At 40.8% G+C, this 18,290-nt stretch overlaps 1 protein-coding gene across 2 annotated transcripts in view; it reads left to right on the forward strand.

The window, feature by feature from the left end:
• The window catches only part of FLT1 (fms related receptor tyrosine kinase 1), a 189,046-nt gene that overhangs the window by 45,790 nt on the left and 124,966 nt on the right, over positions 1-18,290 (forward strand). For both annotated transcript variants that reach the window (XM_024580771.4, XM_045188069.3), the window contains exons 5-11: positions 4,993-5,117; positions 10,078-10,240; positions 10,344-10,480; positions 12,996-13,173; positions 14,151-14,268; positions 16,370-16,539; positions 16,958-17,117. In XM_024580771.4, coding sequence (XP_024436539.2) covers positions 4,993-5,117; positions 10,078-10,240; positions 10,344-10,480; positions 12,996-13,173; positions 14,151-14,268; positions 16,370-16,539; positions 16,958-17,117 — 1,051 coding nt within the window. The remainder of the gene's footprint in view (positions 1-4,992; positions 5,118-10,077; positions 10,241-10,343; positions 10,481-12,995; positions 13,174-14,150; positions 14,269-16,369; positions 16,540-16,957; positions 17,118-18,290) is intronic.

The following is an 18,290-nucleotide window of genomic DNA, read 5'->3' on the forward strand; positions in this document are numbered from 1 at the left end:
TTCCATGTGCACTTGAGGAGAATGTATATCCTGCCATGATGGGTGGAACATTCTAGAGATGTCAGTTAGGTCCAGGTGGTTATTAGTGTTGTTGAAGTTCTCTACTTCCATTTTGTCTGTGTAGATGTCTTATATATTACTGAAAGTGGGATACTAAAATCGTCTAATATCATTGAATTATCTGTTTCTGTGAGTTTAGTCTCATGTATTTTGGTGCTCTGTTGTTAGCTGAACATATGTTTATAATTATATCCTCCTGGTTGATCAACTCTATTGTTGTTCTAAAATGTCCCTCTTTATATCTAGTAACATTTCTACTTTTAAAGTCTATCCTATCTAATATTAGTATAGCTACTAATTCAGCTTTCTTGTAGTTGCTTCAAAACTCTGTTTTGAATTTTCAAAGGTTTTGATGGACAGGGTAAGTCAGTGAAGAAATTGCCTCTTTTCCTCTTTTTTGGCTCCTGTTTCAAATGAAATACTTCACCAGTCAGCAAACTCTTCTGGGGCACTGGGTATGGTTCACAACACAAGGACCTGCATGATGTGAAGACTCCTGTGTATGGACGGAACCTCGTTCATGGGGTTGAATTAGTTCTTTGTCCTCTTTACTTCATCCTCCATAAATTTAAATCACATCCTCTTTTAAAATAACTAAGAGTCCTCATGAGAGTGACTTAAAGGTAAGGAAAATGAAATTAAAAGAAAAAGAAATTATAGGAATAAACAAGTGCTAGGAAACAAGATATTTACTCTTGAACCCCTCAGGTCAGAAAAGCTCCCTGAGCTCTTTGGGTTACCTACTGCTCTGAGCCCCGCAGAACCACCAGGTGAGGCCAGTGGGAAGTGGAGTGGGATGAGGATGTCACACTGGGGCCTCTGTCTGTGTGCTCTCGGGTACCACAGTGATTCCAGATTTCAAAAGGAAGAAAGAAAACATCAAAAAAATAGATGTAATGCCTTCCTGAGCAAGGGTCCCTGTTGGATGTTTTCCTGGTCTGAGTCCACTTGTTTTGAGGAATGAGAGCCCAGATACTCCCATTGGATGAGAAAACCTCATATTCTGTGCCAGTTTCCCATCACCCTTTGAGCTCCATGGGTTCAGAGACAGGAGGGCGGCATGGCTTCTACCTAGCTGTGTGTTGGCATGGGTCCCTGGTGACCGTGTGTCTGTGCTGCTGGGACACTGGCAATCTTTGGAGCAGCTCTTCTTCACTCTTTCAACAACTAGCCAATTTGGTGTCAGGAAACCACTCTGCAGTGGTGGCTGGGTTTGGAATTCATTTTTAATTTTGTGACAAAGACAACTGTGTCCTATGGGAGTAGAAAGTGGTTTCACTGGTGATATTAATGGAACGGTGACCCCTTCTGTGGCTATGGTCCTGCAAACAAAAAAATGTTCGTACTCAATATGTCAGGCACATTCATTCCTAGCCCTCCCTTGAAGGAAACTGCAGAGGAAATATACTATTAAGCCTAGAGAATATGGTTTGCAAGTATGTATATATGTGTGTCTGTAACCATGAGCTCATTTGCAAATGGCTTATAATGCCACTATAAGTGTGATACAAATGATGTGTTTTGAATTATGTTAGGATGGACACAGCTTGTTGAAGTTCTGACATCTTTGAACAGAGTTCCAGTGGGCCCAGTGCTCAAATTGGTATTGGCTTTTAAAGGCCAATAACTGTATTAAAATTCAAGAGTTTGGGGGATCCAAAGTGGCAAAGGGAAAGAAGAAATCCGAAGGCACATTGAATGAACTGCTTCTGTTTTCATTTGGGATTGGCACTCACTAGCCTAGAAATAACCACCCTGATGTTTACTATTTCTTGCAGGAACTTTTATGCCAGTGTCCTTGGTCAAAAATGGTTGCTTAAGGAGACAGTAAATTGAATGTGACTCACTTACAGTTTAGTAACATGAATTAAACCATTTCCTTGTGTTTGTGTTTACCTTGAGACTAACAAAGGAGCCAACAATATAGACTCACAGGAGGAAGAAAAGAAGTGGTCAAACCCCAATAGTCTCTGCCCAAATGACTAGCTAAGCAACCTTGTTAAGGGGAGGAATTTTGTGTTGATAATGAATTTTGTCCCTGTATAATTAACTTTTCCTCTCTGCATACGCTACATTAGGCTTTCCTAACAGGTATATACCTGTTAACTGTGATACTTAATGTCTCATTCTAGTATATTGGACAAAACTAAAGTAAATCAAATGCAAATTTTATAGTGTTCCTCAAGTAAAAATGGATGGTGCTTTATAATTTGAGACTTAAATTCAGTAATTAAAAATATTTTTATAAAATAATACATAATTTCTAGAAAACCTGACAAATACAGAAGATAAATGAGAAAATAACCCATGAAGCCACCACTCAAAGATAATCATTAACATTTTAGTGTGTACATTTGGGGGTTCTTTTGGTGCCATTATATGAATATATATTTATACTTTTAACAGTTAAGATCATGAGTATAATATGTGATTTTCATATGTTCTAACCCCCTCTGCCCATAAGTTCAAATTTCTCATAATAGTAAGAAGTAAAGTAACAGCTAACACATATATGGTACTGACTATCTACCAGGCACCATTCTAAGCACTTTGCCTATATTAATTCATATAAGCCTCATTATAACACTTTGAAGAAGATTTTATGAGTGAGGCACAAAGGGCGAAATGATTTGCTCGAGGTCTCACAACTAGGAAGGGGCAGAGTGAGGGTTCAGACCAGATTGTAAAAGTATGTGCTCTTAATCACAGTGGTCTGTTGCCTCCCTCTGGTTCTCTGCCTCTGAATGGCCCTGTCCCAAAACTGCAGTCTAGCCCCGCTTCCTGCTGATCGTCCTCTTCTCAGAATTCCTCTAACTCTAAGTGGTATGACATGCCATGTCCTTTCAGGGGAAAGGGTTAGTGGGGAAATCAGCCCCATCTCTGAAAAACAATCGCCACCTACAGCCCTTCCTGTGGGGGAGCCCTCCCTCAAGAGAAGTCTGGAGATTGCCGCTGAAGGAGAAACTGGCCTCCAGGCCTGGCTCTGCTCACAACTCATTTCATCTGATTACACCTCTGTTTTCTCATCTATAAAGTGATGGCGTTGGAAAGCCCTACATTCACTTACTGGCGCACTCATTCATTCATTTAATACACTTTGAGCAGTTTGTCCTCTTATTTCCTCTCCTCTAGGAATTCATCATCCAGTATGTAGCCACAGAAGTGAGCTGCCCATTCAGTGTCAGTGTGTTGTAATGGGAGAATGCTGGGGATGTTGTGAAAGCCCCTAAGCTGGGCTGGGGCAGAGAGGGACTAAGGAAGGGGCTGGCCTACCAGGTTTCCCAGAGGACAAGTACGAATGATGTAGGCATGTAGGGACAAACGAGCTGGGCTGTGGTAACAGGGTATCTCGAAGGCCCTCTCTAGTGTGTTTCAAACCATCCCACCCTCAGCAGGCTACAACAATGTCACAGTGGCACTTCTTTCCTTTTTTGGCTTAAAACTATAAGAATTTATTGTTTCACATTCTAGAAGCTAGAGGTCTAAAATCAAGGTGTCTGCAGGGACATGTTCCCCTGAAACCTGAAGGGGAGCATCCTTCCTGCCTCTTTAGAACTTCTGGTGGGAACTGGCTGTGCTTGGCATTGCTGGACCTAAAGCTTCACATGACATTCTTCCCTGTATGCCTGTCTTCAAATGGCCAACTTTTTATTAGGACACCAGTCATATTGGACCAGGGGCCCACCTTACTTACCTGAAGTAATTATATAGACAATAATCCTATTTGTCCCAGAAGTACTAGGGGTTAGGACTTAAAACTAGTATTTTGGGAGGGAACATAGTTCAACCCATAACAACCTCTGGAGCTACCACTGAGTCTAGGCAACCATTGTCTACTCACTGTTCTTGTTTCTCCAATTGATTCTCCACTCAGCATCCAGAATGAGCTTCTTCCACTGCAGCAAGCAGGCGAGGAGGGCCCAATTAGTTCTTTCAGGTCCAGATGGAAAAATACATAGGACTTTTTCCTATCTGGGCATCTCAGGCTGAAACCAAGAGGAGAAGATGGGAACATAGTAACACCTGAGAGAGCGCTATCAATGGATTACCAAAGGCAAGGTCATGGTACATGTAAGGATGTTTCTAATAAGATCTGATGCTCATTCTTTTCCCCCAGAGGAACTAAAGCAAAGTTCAACAGGTGTCTTGACTCCTAATGACCTCTGAGACTAGCTAAATGCCATCCTTTAAAGGGTGATGATTCAGAGACTTTTTCTGACCTCTTTGCATGCACTTGTTTGTATTTTTTGTTAGTAGAGAACTGGCGTATACTAAAGAAAAAGACCTACTAGGCATGTAGAATCAATGCAGTACTCACCACAGCTTCTACAGCCTCTCCCCCACCCCCTAAGTAGCTCAGACCTGCGAATTCATTGTTAGTCTGCAGGGAAAGGTTTAGAAAACCTTTAAGTCAAGCTTTGGTCATTCAAATGCTAATCCCCTTTTCAACTTGACACCTTCCCATCACCTCTATCTGTGTCATCTGTTCTCCAAAGACATCTGATCATTGTACCTTCCTTTGACTTCTTACAAAGGCTCTGGAGGGGCTTCCTGAGGCACTTAGCATAGCTGTGGTGAGAAGTTTATGCAGAACAGTGTCCTTTTTCTCTGACTTGCATTTTTATGGCTTTTCCTCACAGTGGTCTAAACAACCCCCTCCCTCCTCATATCACAATTGCATATCAGGCCATCAGGGCAATCTAATGGAAGGCCAACACCTGAAAAAGCAATTCAATTTATTGGAGAAGCCTTATTTTTCTGGGCAGAACCACAGAGAGCCGGCTTCAGGAATAAAGATGTGAACTTGCAGGTTACCGTAGGGGAATGATGTACTGTGGTCGTGTCCGTATTGCCTCGCCAGCTACAAGCTCTAGCTGTTTGCAGTATAATCACTTATATGTGTGCATATTTCTCTGTTTTCTTCTCATTCAGATACAGGTAGACCTTTCTTAGAGATGCACAGTGAAATACCTGAAATGATATATATGACTGAAGGAAGGGGGCTCGTCATTCCCTGCCGGGTTACATCACCTAACATCACTGTCACTTTAAAAAAGGTAAAGTTGAGCGATGCTATTTTCAAGATTTTTACTGAAAATCAGCATAATGAATTTTTGATATTTTATATCTAGAATACTTCTCTTCAGACATTTGGGCTCCCCAGTGGGCTTTTAATAACATCCTTTTAGTATAAAGCATAAGGGCTAGAAGTCATACCTGTGCGTGTATCTAAATGAATAAAATGATAATGTCTTAAGCATAAATCTATGTGAATAATGGAAGAACTAAAATCATGAAAGTTTTTGTATTTGCCACATATCCAAGTATTTGCATATGTGAGAAAAAGCAGTTTTACTGCTTAGCAAATTAGTAACTTGGCAGAGTGGTTAATCAGATTTTTGCTAAAGACAGAACTGTCCAGCAGGTGATTCTCCAAGCTCCTGTCTTTGGTGGAGTTGGGGAGTTCCTGGTAACAAAAGGCTTTTCATCTGCTGGGCATCCAAAATTAGCCTCTTAGGAGGGAAAAAAGGGAAGGAATGTTATAAATGAGATGTTTCTTCCTATTATGTTGTAAATTGTGCATGAGGAGAAGGAAAAGATTTAGGGTAGAATTTAATAAAAACAAAAGCTAAACTGTACAGTCCCGCTAATTCACTAGCAGTAGGAGTCAGGAGCCACCAAGAGTAAGAATTGGATAAAAGCTCCTAAAATGAAAAACTACTGAATCCTGAGAGCTCAGAGCTTTAAGAGGAAAAGTTAAGGCTGGCCCACCACATAGCAGCAACTCAGGATGTGTGTGGTGCAGTGGTGGTGGTCGTCAGTAGAAGTTTAGAGTGATTTTCTGTAACACCTATGGCCGTACTCGACCCTGAGTACGGAAATGTGATGGGGGTGTCTCCCTGTCTTCTCCCTTTGCATTCACTCTTTTATGTTGTTAATTTAAGTCCTCAGTGCAGCCCATCAGAGACAGGATTGGGCTTCTATTACATCTGGGTATCATTTCCAGGAAATAGAACAATCCTTGTATGTCCCAGTGGAAACAGCAGAGGAGTCTAACTTCTACTCCATAGAGTGGAAGAAAAACCTGAGGTTCCCAGGGAGTAAGGGCCCATGTCCTGTCTGCTCCTTCAGTGGTCCCACCACCCTTCTGTAATTGTCTAGTCTGCACCAGAGGGAGCCCACTATGGTGGCCCAGGCCTCCCCACATGACTTCTTACCACCTGACACTTACCTGCTGGGCAAACTGGCAAATTTCCTCATTTTCCTCATTTTGGAGATGGGAGCAATTACAGCAGCACCCACCTCACATGATTGTTAGGAAGTGAGGTGATCTGTGGAAAGCGCTTAGAATAATGCCTGGTGCAAGGAGGACCCTAATCAAGGGTTAGTATTTTTTATTACTTAATCTAGCAGTTTAATACTCACACTTGATTATTATCAAGTCATGTTTTCAATAACGTGATGTTAACTCCTCTTAGTCTGATATGTTAGTTGCTGTATGATGGATATGAAACAAGCCATGGTGATATGAAACTTCTCTTTTTCAGGCAAGCCCCTTGCTTTCTTGCCCTAATGCAGATTTGTTGCAAGGAACATTCCCAAATTCCCACGTGTAAACTAAAGGTCTATAACAGAACTAGAGAGAAAGAGAGAGAGAGAGGAAACCAAGTTTTATTAGGGATTCTGGTTTGGCACATATATACCGAAAATACTCTAACTTATAACATATGTAGGATGAATTGACATTAATAAAAGGTCTTTCCCTTAGTGGGCCTTATCTTCCAATTTGCTAGTGCCTCCCTCTCCTTTTCCAATACATGCTTCCTCAGAGCCGTTGCCAATCGCAGACAGGCCTCCCTGTCGGCGCTTCTTCCAAGGTGCCCATCATCCACCTGTTTATGATGCAGGCAGCCACTGCCACAGCTTTTGAGCCCTGTAGTCTTTCGCTACTTGAGCTCTTGTCAGCCAGAAATAAAGTTACGTCTCAATGAAATCCTACTCAGAGCAGTTATGGATAGATTAGCATAAGATAAACACTTTGGAGGAAATTTTACTGTTTCTAAGCTGTGATGTGGAAGTCTGTCAGCAAACCTGTCTTTCAGATTCAACACATGCTTGTTTTCACATATTTTTTTAAATTTCTTTTTTTATGCTATTACAGTTTTCCCAATCTCCCCCCCTATATCCCCCTTCCATCCTGTACCCCCCCAACCCTCCAGCATCCCCCCCTTGGTTCATGTCCATGGGTTGTACATATAAGTTCTTTGAGTTCTCTGTTTCCTATACCATTTTTGACCTTTCCCTGTCTATTTAATGCCTACCAATTACGCTTCTTCTTCCCTGTACCTTTTCCTCCCATTCTTCCCTTCCCCTCCCCACTGAAAACCCTCCATGTGATGTCCATTTCTGTGATTCTGTTCCTGTTCTAGTTTGCTTAATTTTTGTTTTCATTGTTTTTCTTTATTTTTTCAGGTTCATTTGTTGATAGTTGTGAGTTTGTTGTCATTTTACTGATCATATTTTTGATCTTCCTTTTCTTAGATAAGTCCCTTTAACATTTCATATAATAATGGCTTGGTGATGATGAACTCCTCTAACTTGACCTTATCTGGGAAGCACTTTATCTGTCCTTCCATTCTAAATGGTAGCTTTGCTGGATAGAGTATTCTTGGATGTAGGTCTTTGCCTTTCATGACTTGGAATACTTCTTTCCAGCCCCTTCTTGCCTGTAAGGTCTCTTTTGAGAAATCAGCTGATAGTCTAATGGGCACTTCTTTGTAGGTAACTCTTTCCTTCCCTCTTGCTGCTTTTAAGATTGTCTTTGTCTTTAATCTTGGGTAACTTCATGATGATGTGCCTTGGTGTATTCCTCTTTGGGTCCAACTTCTTTGGGACTCTGGGCTTCCTGGACTTCCTGAAAGTCTATTTCCTTCGCCAGATTGGGGAAATTTTCCTTCATTATTTGTTCAAATAAGTTTTCAATCTCTTGTTGTTGTTCTTCTCCTTCTGGCACCCCTATAATTCAGATATTGGAACATTTCAGGTTGTCTCAGAGATTCCTCAGCCTCTCTTCATTTTCTTGGATTCTTGTTTCTTCATTCTGTTCCCGTTGGATGTTTATTTCTTCCTTTTGTTCCAAATCATTGCTTGGAGTCTGGTTTCCTTCCTGTCACTGTTGGTTCCCTGAATATTTTGCTGTATTTCATTTTGGTATCTTTCATTTTTCGACCAAGCTCAATCAGATCTATGAGCATTTTGATTACCAGGGCTTTAAATTCTCCATCAGATAGGTTGGCTATATTCTCCTCACTTAACTCTCTTTCTGAGGTTTTGTACTGTTCTTTCATTTTGGCCCTATTTCTTTGCTCGGGCCCGGAGGCGGGGGGACCCTGATAAGTTGTAAGGGGCGGGGCCTTTGGCAGTCACCCAGGCAGGGAAAGCATCCCTGTTCCACTGGGGCGCTGCCTGTGGGGGAGGGGCCAGAGAGGGAATAGTGAAGCTCGCCTGCTTGGCTCTAACGCACTTTTCAAGGAACTCTCGTGAGACTGGGAGTTTCTCCCACTGCGGCAACCACCGTAGTCTACCTGTTTTCACATATTTTTAAAGCACCATAATTTCAATCCCTGACTTAAATTTTTCTGAATTTTTTCCTTTAATAGTTTACACTAAGTTAGAAGAGAAACTTGTTTTTCCCCACTGAATGCAAAGCATTCCTAAGTTTACAAGTAGAATCCTGATTTTCTAAAACATGAAGTATGCCCTTAAGTCTCTTTCAGTTTTTCGTGAACAGGGTATAATTCATTACAACCTGAGTAACACTCAGATAACATAGTCACATATCCATTTACACATAGTCACTGGGAGGGAGGCACGGGTGACTTCCGGAACACAAATTCGGCCCCAGGACCACAAATGCCAGCCAGATTAGCTTCTTCAACAAGCAATGTAAACAAATGAAAAATGGATCGAGTGATGTCAGCTCTACTTTTTAAAATAATAGAGAAAAGATTTTAAACTTCTTCATGCAGTTCGGCCTTTCCTTTATGGTCTCTGATGGTAAAGTAAACTGATTTTTTTTTCCTTTTCCAAGTTGGGACAATCATGAGTGGCTGTGGGTAGGTAGCATGTCTGAACCTGGGCTGGCAACTTGGCATCCAGGGGATTTGTCCCAGCCCCTCTGGGCAGCAATGACCCTTTATAATGTCCAGTCCCAAGGAACTGTTTATATTGTAGTCTTCAAACATGAAGTCCTTGGGGTTTAGAAGAAGGCATAAGGGGAGAGTCAGATCCTAGATTCTTTTCTTCTGTTTGCACTTACTGTGCTTGGGAATACTTCAAAAAATCGGAGAGCACTCCACCATCCCAGTGCCTTTGGCCTCTGCATCTGTTGCCAGCTGTCTTCACTGTTGGCAGCCTCAGCTTCAGTGTCCGGGGTCGGAGGGTGCTCCCCTCCAGAGGCAGTTGGTGCCCTCAGCCTTCTCAGAATGACAACCCAGAGAATGCTCTGAATCTTGGAGGATCTGGAATGATTTCTAGTCCTTTTACGACTGCCACCTCTTTTGTGAATAATGCAAAATAGGAAGACAAGTTACAGTGTGTTAACAGCTCCAAATAAAGACATTCGTGAGGATAGCCTGGCAGCCCCTCGGGAAAAATACTAATTTTTGGTTTCTCTGTCGAGTATCAGGCCAGCAGGCCAGATTATTACAAAGGTTCCCAGATGCCAAAGAGACACAGGCTCCCACGAGAAGTCTGACAAAACAACTAGGTCCATCCTGGGTAGGGGCAGATTGTTGTTAAGGCTGATAATCAGTTATCATGATTACTCTAATTTATCATAATAAATGGATATCTTGCTACATGCGAAGAAAACTAAAGAACCACTTATAACAAACTAGATCCTTTTACCTGTGCTATTTTTATTTTAGATGAGAATTATGTCTTCACAAACTATTAGTGAAACTAATTGCCACAGTGTTAATATGATTTTCTTATAGCATGTTTCTTCCTTTTCAGTTTCCATTTGATACTCTGATCCCTGATGGAAAAAGAATAACTTGGGACAGTAGGAAGGGCTTTATAATTGCAAATGCAACATACAAAGAAATAGGGCTTCTGACCTGTGAAACAACAGTCAACGGACATTTGTACAAGACAAACTATCTCACATATCGACGAAGTAAGTGACATTCCAAAGGCATGAACAGAAAACAAAATGCTCAAGGGTTTAATCTGCTTAATAAAACCATCATTTAAAAAAATATTGTTTCTTGTGCTTGTAGCCAATGTAATCTTTGACGTCCAAATGAGCACACCAAGCCCCGTCAAGTTGCTTAGAGGGCATACTCTCACCCTCAACTGTACTGCCACCACTGCCTTGAATACAAGAGTTCAAATGACCTGGAGTTACCCTGGTAAAGTGAGTGACCAATTTTTCTATTTCTTCTATAAGATAGTATTTCTACTTAGTAATGAAATGCCGCTGTGCTTTTGCAGTGGGAAAAATCAGAATGTTCTGACTGCTGTGGCAGTGTGAGTCAATGAAGAATCTTTGGGTTTGGTTTGTGCTTTCTTTACTTAGCATTTCATGAGTCTGATATACATAGATACGGTCTTTTGATGTCTGGAGGTTTCATTTTGAAGTATATAGACTGGTATTTCTATTGCATGATTCTGGGTGGAAAAAGGGATTGTTTCATCCTTGGAAACCATTCTCTAGGATTTAGAGATGAGAGAAATTTACCACTAATGCCAGGCAGGGACTATCTTTTGTAACAGCAACAACAAAAAGTTGTTGTCAGCGCATTAATTTGAGATGCTGGCAGACAGTCAGGCACCTGATTGGAGCATGTTTGGAAAAGATAATACAACCCAGCCATCCAGCGTTCCATTTGTTAAGTGACAAAGGAGCAATTCTGTCCTTCAGAAAATAAGAAGAATGAAGACTGACTTGGGTTGGGTTCCCTTATACATATTAAACATCCTTGCAAACAATAATTATTTTAAAACTGTGTAGATGGGGAACCCGTGATAAACTGTTTGGAAACGTTTGACAGTGCACCCCTCCCCCTTTTCTTGTGTGTCAGCGTGATTTATGTGGCACATGCCAAGTACAGTTGTCTGTTAGGTCTTTCCAATTGCCCAGGCTCCAGGTTCACTTATGACTAAATTATGTAGGAAAGTTTCATGCATTAGCCCTAAGCTATTGTTTTTCGTCAACATTTCTTGCCATGAAAATTGAATAACTTGGCAATGAAAAAGTATAACAAGTGCCCTGTGGGACACATTAAGGACTCATTCGTCAAAGTATCTTCTAGAAAGTGGTATTGTTTCATTTAAATAGAAATGCTATGACTTGTGGCAATATTTTCTGGGTTTTGATAGAAATCAAATATTCTCAATCAATTAACTATTTTCAATAAGTACCAAGAGGGAAGAAACTTTCATCCCGTTAGTGTTGCTACTCTTAAGTAAGAGTATAATAACACGTCTACTGAAAGCCAATGACCTTCTAACGTGGCACTGTCCAACAGAGCTTTCCCTGACGGAGATATTCGATGTCACTGCCGTCCAGCACAGTAACTTCCAGCCACATGTGGCTAACGAGCACTCGGAATGTGGCTCGTGTGACTGAGGAAGTGAATTTTTAACTTGGTTCACTTTTAACTTAAATAGCCACATGTGGCTGGTGGCTACAGTACTGGACAACTCAGTTCTAAAACACAGGACCAGTTGTTTTCCAAGGCAAAAACAATATCAGTGTTACTCAAACTTGGAAAGGAAAGCATTCTCAAAGGGAAAAGGGGAGGTAACACTTCTGTGAGTTGCTGAAAGTCCCTCAGTCTGTTAGTTTAGGGGACTGAGTGTCTGGTTTTTGATGGTGGAGATTGACATTTCCTGCCTGGTTACTGCTGAGAAGGAAGAAAATGTCCTAGACGTGTGTCTGTCCCAACAAGGCAGTAAAAGGACAAGTGGGCAGAAGTTGTTAAACACGGTGCAGGGGAGAGAAGTTCAAGACTCAAAGTTCTGGACAGTTTTCAAAGTCTTTTTTTTTTTTTTGTATGCCACCTCATGAGAAAGAATGGATAGAAGGAAATAACATATTATGTGCTATAAAATATAATGCTTAAAAATAAAAAAGAGGAAGGGACAATGAAAAGAAAGGGCAATGTGACCTCATCTTCTCAAAACCAGGAGTGGTCACTGTGTGGCCAGCTTACAGGGCAGACTCTGAGGCCTGCTCCAGGTCTTCCCAGAAGCAAATGCAAGACAGCACCCCCAAGGTGGTGGCTAACCGTGTTGATGGCTTTGCATGTCCCCAGATCCATTTAGTGTGATTTAGCAGAAGTTGGCAAGCATGGCTCAAACGGTGAAATAATGAAACTGGGAGTGTTATACCTTAGTTGGTGTGGCCAGGACTCACGACCTTTTCCTTCAATTCAAGTAAGGAAGCAGAAGAAAACTCCCATGGTGATTTAGTAAGAGAAATACTGTCATTAAGGTGGATGTTAAAGAGGATTGTTGCCCACATTTGTGTGTGAGGTCTGTGCCTGGAAAACGTGTTACTGTTTAGAGAAGTGTGTGTGCTGGAGAGAAGACTACCAAGACTAGTTCTTGCCTACTTTGGCTGGTGTCCCTGACAACTTCAGTGTCCATCTGTAAAAGGACAAAAATCCTGCCAATCTGACTGGGTAGTGGTGAGAAATGATTGAGATAATGTACGTGAAAGTCCATCCGAAGAAGAGGAATTGCTCAAAAATACCACCATGGCACGTATTTCAAATATCCAGACAGAGAAATAATTTTCAAACCTCTTGCTCCAGGTGGGTTTGCTTCTCAGCATCAACTGTTGATCTCAGTAATAATCCATGAAGCGCTATCACTTCAATTTTGAACAATTACTACTTCTACATTGTTATACATTTTCTTTCTAGAAAAATAAGAGTGCCTCTATAAGGCAACGATTTGACCACAGCAATTCCCATGCCAATAATATATTCTACAGTGTTCTTACTATTAACCAAGTGCAGAGCAAAGACAAAGGCATTTACACCTGTAAGGTGAAGAGTGGCCCATCTTTCAAATCTGTTAACACCTCAGTGCGCGTATATGGTAAGCTCTGTTTTCTAGTCATTGCCGTCTTGGGGAGGGCGGGTGGGGTGGTGGGGGTGGGCGTTCAATAAACCAAGTAAACTTTCTTTTGGCCAAAGGGACACTGCATGAATGAAGGCACAGTGTTGTCCCTTTCCACCCCCTGCCAAAAAGCAAATCACATTATGTGCTCTTTAAATTGAATACTTTAGAATTGAACAGAGACTCTTTTCCTTACAAATTTATTGTGGTTAGTAATAACTCAGGTCATATTAAAATGTATATGAAATCCTTTAGTTAGTGTTGCTTATAAACAAAATGGAAAAACAGGATCATTTTTACCCTTATTTTCAAGGGAAAATTTCTAAGGTATTACTCTGATTTAGAGAAATCAAAATATGCTGTGATAAATTACTTAGAACTGATGCTCTTTTATCACTGGTTTTACTCTCATGAAATCCTAATATTGTTGCTTAATTCCAAAAGGCAAATTCTGTTATGAAAATACTTAACCCTCTTTAGAAATCCCAAAAACCTTACTTACTCCTTTTCATTGTTGAAAAGCAAAACAGTGTGAGGAGCAAAAAACAGACAAGAATTCTATCAATGCCTTCGGTGCTGTTGTGATGTTCTCCAGCTGACTTTTATATCGAGTTAGTTGTTTTAGGGTGCCTGAGCAACTTTCTCCCATCATGCTCATTCGGCCTGGGAGATATTAAGAAGTCTCTTTCTGCTTCTTTGTTATTGTGATGTAGACACGGTGTTTCACTCTCTGTTGGCCCACAGTGCTTCTGTGCTTCTGGGACTTGCAAGCATTTAATGTGAAGGTTTTTCACCGGTTAGGGCACTTTGAAATTATTTTACTCATTCATCACTGTTTGGACTCGTTGAGAATTCAGCTCTGCTTACTTATTCATTGGTTGCACCCTCCTTTAATGATAGAGTCAGTTGGGGTTTTTTTTGTTCTTGTTTTAATATATCTATCACTTCTTTCAAAGACAAAGCATTCATCACTGTGAATCATCGAAAACAGCAGGTGCTTGAAACTGTAGCTGGCAAGAAGTCTTACCGGCTGTCTATGAAAGTGAAGGCATTTCCCCCACCAGAAGTGGCATGGTAGGATCAAAATTATTTTCCTATCCTTTCATGATAAGCTTTGTAAATCTGAAGATGCAGGAGCTCACTGGCTTGAATTCCTAAAGACAATCAAGATAAGGCCTCAGACAGCAGTGGAGAGCTAAGAACTGCATTGAGTCTGGGCGGGGAGTGGAGTGGGCAGGATGGGCTGCAGGGAGGAGCAGCACCGGGTCAGGATGGAGTGGGGACTAGGGTGTTTGAGCGCTCATTGCCCTCAATGAGCTTAGTCATTCATGCACTCGGACTAAATTTCTGCATCTCTAAACCTTCCTATGATGTCAACGTCCTCTAAATGGAACGTGTTGGGCAATGACTAGGAAGCCTCCTGAATAAATAACATGCTCTATTAACCCTGAAGAAGTGGCCCTTGTGACGAGGATAGTAATTCTTTTATTATCTGAAAAAAATTCTTTTATATACAACTGGGATGAAAGTTCCAGTCTTGTTGTAAAATTAAACAAACACTGAGAGAAGACTTAATTCAGTTGCAGGGGTGGGGGACAAATGCACCTACTTGAACTAACTGTGTTTGTTTTGGCTCAAAATTTACATATTCAGAAACTCCTTAAGCAGTTTTTTTATGCTTGCACAACACCTGATGTGAAACAATGTAATCCGTTTATAATCTGCAGTCGTTTTTAAAGCACTTTTGAATGCCAGTATCTTTGGCTCTATTACATTTTAAACAAAGAGTTTAGTACAAAGCTGATTAGGAAAACAACCCATACAATATGGAAGTGGTACCATTTTAGAATCTCCTCGACCAGAGCTTACTGCTTTCATTATCATTTGAGCCTTTTGTTTGTTTTCAGCTTCCTCAAATAGTTAATAGGTAATTAAAAAGAAAATTAAATTTGTGCCAGGCCCCTTCATGCTGTGGCAGTAGAAAAGAGATTTTCAGGGGAATTTCATAATATCTAGGAAGCTTAATAGTGAATTCCCCATTAGTGTACGTTATTCCTTAACAGGAATTTAATCTCTCCAGGAGGTATATTTCCTCTTTCTGAGTCTAAGAGTCCATTAAACAGCACTAATTCCTATAGCCACTAAGTAGCAAGACCTAAAATAAAATAAAATATTACTCCGTTTTTAAAAATACGGACTTGTCGTTTAAATGCTTTAACACATTTTAAGGTTCCTGATGGAACTGAGACCCATCAGTAATGGGGATTTGGTTGCAGGACTGTGTAATACTTGCGTGCATAGGAAGTAATACCTCCGTAAGTATTATAGACCTTTATACAGAACACAGAAAACTCCTGACAGAGTATAAATTGCTCATTTCAAGAACTGTGGAGTTTAATGAAATTTTACAGCTTTAAAGTTGAAAGAGATCTTTGAGAAACTCTATAGAAAACTTGGAGAAACTGAGGCTCTCACAGGTGCGCAGCATGCAGTGGCCGAGCCAGGCCCTGCGCTCGGGCCTCCTGATTGATTCTCAGTACTGGAAGCAGCTGCCTGATATCTAGGCATCACTTCTATATTTACAGTTAAAATCATTTTTTAAGTTTATACCTTTTGTTTGTGAGTTTTGTGTCTTAACTATTTTTCCTTGGGAAAAATCTTGATAATCTTGATTTCACTCTAGTTTTTGAAAGGGACAACTGCTGTGACCATTTATATAGCTAATAAGAACTCCACATGAGATCACAATAGGAAAGTCTATTTTTATTTTTATCTGGAGAAGTGATCTAGTTGATCTGACTTACAATGGCCCTTCTATTGCTGGTGGAGCCTCATGGAAAACTCTGGAAAACATCTTGGAGGGAATCAGCCAGTGCTTCTGGGTTACTGCTTAAGTCACAGTGGCGACCAGAACACCTAAGGGTACATGGAACCATCACCTCTCTGTCTCCCTTCAGCTTATTTCTTCTTTTTTGCCAAGAATTATAAAAATGCCACAGTCTAAAAATCACACCTGGCCTTACTGAAAAGTTAGTGTATAAGTTTTTGTAAATGATGCTGAGGATTGAAGGCTTCAAAGGCACAAATCTGAGTTCATGAACATAAACGGCAGTGTGGTGAAGTGACCTCTGAGAGGCAGTGTGAAGTGACTTACTGATCATGCGCTTAACCACAGGCTAAAAGACGGGTTACCTGTGACGGAGAAATCTGCTCGCTATTTGGTTCGTGGCTATTCGTTAATTATTAAAGATGTGGCTGCCGAAGATGCAGGGAATTACACAATCTTGCTGAGCATAAAGCAGTCTAATGTGGTTAAAACCCTCACAGCTGCTCTACTCGTAAATGGTAAGTTTACTGTTCAGGCTTTCTCCTGATTCTGGTATAGGTAAAAATAAAGAAAATTTATAAATCAAAAATCAGTATAACAATATCAAAGAAAACAAATTTGTAAATAATTATTTTAAAAGCCACTGATGTCCCATCATAAGTATTTCATGTCTACTTGTTATCTTCCATAAGTGATGTAGCTTTGTATCATTATAATCATACCTGCCATAGGATCAATTTTCAATGTTCTCCAAACATTTCTACTTTTTAAAAAATTGGCATTGTAATGACAGGTATGAGCGCTTATTTGTTGTTTGTTCATGTGTTTGCTTCCCTAACATCAGAACCAGTGATAATGTGGTCCTCACCTCTGTGGCCCAGGAGCAAGTCATTAGAACAGCTCTGACTTCTGTCCCGTTCTTCATCTTCTTTCCAGTGAAACCCCAGATTTACGAGAAAGCTGTGTCATCATTTCCAGAACCAATTCTCTACCCACTGGGCAGCAGACAAATCCTGACTTGTACCATTTACGGTATCCCTCAACCTGCAATCAAGTGGTTCTGGCATCCCTGTAACCATAACCATTCAAAAGCAAGGTAGGGACAGGTAGTTTCTTGCATAACTTTCAAGTACTTTTTGTCACCTGGTCTCAAGATTCTTTAATGAACATCAATGGGAGTTGGCAGAAGGTATGTGCTGTATGTTGGGGGCAAAGACTTTGCCTGCCTTGGGAAGAGGTAGGTGATATCTATTCTTCCCTACTCATTTCTAATTGATTTCTGGAGTTGATAGCTTTAGGAGCACAGGGACAGAATTAAGGTCACCCTGTGAGCCATCATTTAGAACTCAGGTTGAACGCCAGTCTCTTGTTTTCCAGTTAAGCACCCCCAGACTTCGGCTCTACCACTGGTCTTCCCCTTTCTCATCTTCTAAACATTGGATATGATATGAGATCTTCCCAACACAGATGATCATGGGGCTTTCAGGGGCTTTGCTCATACTCCTCAATCTGTCCAAAAGGCACTTCTACCCATTTTCTATTTCCTGAGAAGTCCTTCTTTATCCTCCAAGGCTCAGCTCTTGTGTCACCTTCTATGAAGCTTCCTGACTGCCTCACTCTGACCCCCTCGCCCTCCGCCGTGTGAACAGCACTTTGTGTAGCCCACTTTTACGGCACCAGGTGTGTACACGTGCATCTGCTCTCCAGCTCTGAGCTGACGGACAGCACCTCTGTGTCTTTGTGGCCGAGCATGGTGTCTGGCACATAGCAGATGCTCACTGTGTGCTGGCAGAATGAACACATCCTCACCCTCTGCTGACCGTGCAGTGTTTCCTTGCCTCCTGTTGATGACTGAGTCCTATTTGCTTTTTTCCATTTTTGTCTAGTTTGAAGGAATGGTACACATGATAGTTAATGGAAGCTAATCTGACAAATAGGAATAGAATTGGTAGGTAAAACAATATTATTGTGTTGCCCAGGAATTGTCAGTATGCCACATATTTGCTTTATTGCTTTTAACTCTACTTGCAGACTGTTTAGGAGAATTGCTGTTAAAAATTTTAGCTTGATAAAAAGTAAACAAGATATAACTAGCATAAATGGATAGAAGTGGTTACTTGATTTTCTAGATTCGTCCTGCAATTTCAGCTCTACCTTATTTTGTGTTTAAAGTATATTGTTCTGACATTGAAAGTTATGGTGAGTTATGGAATTTCTGAGAAGTAACTGTTTTCATACATGTCTGATTTCTCATCTAAAATATGGAGAA

The sequence above is a fragment of the Desmodus rotundus genome, chromosome 3 (assembly GCF_022682495.2).
Source record: "Desmodus rotundus isolate HL8 chromosome 3, HLdesRot8A.1, whole genome shotgun sequence".
Lineage (NCBI taxonomy): Eukaryota > Metazoa > Chordata > Mammalia > Chiroptera > Phyllostomidae > Desmodus > Desmodus rotundus.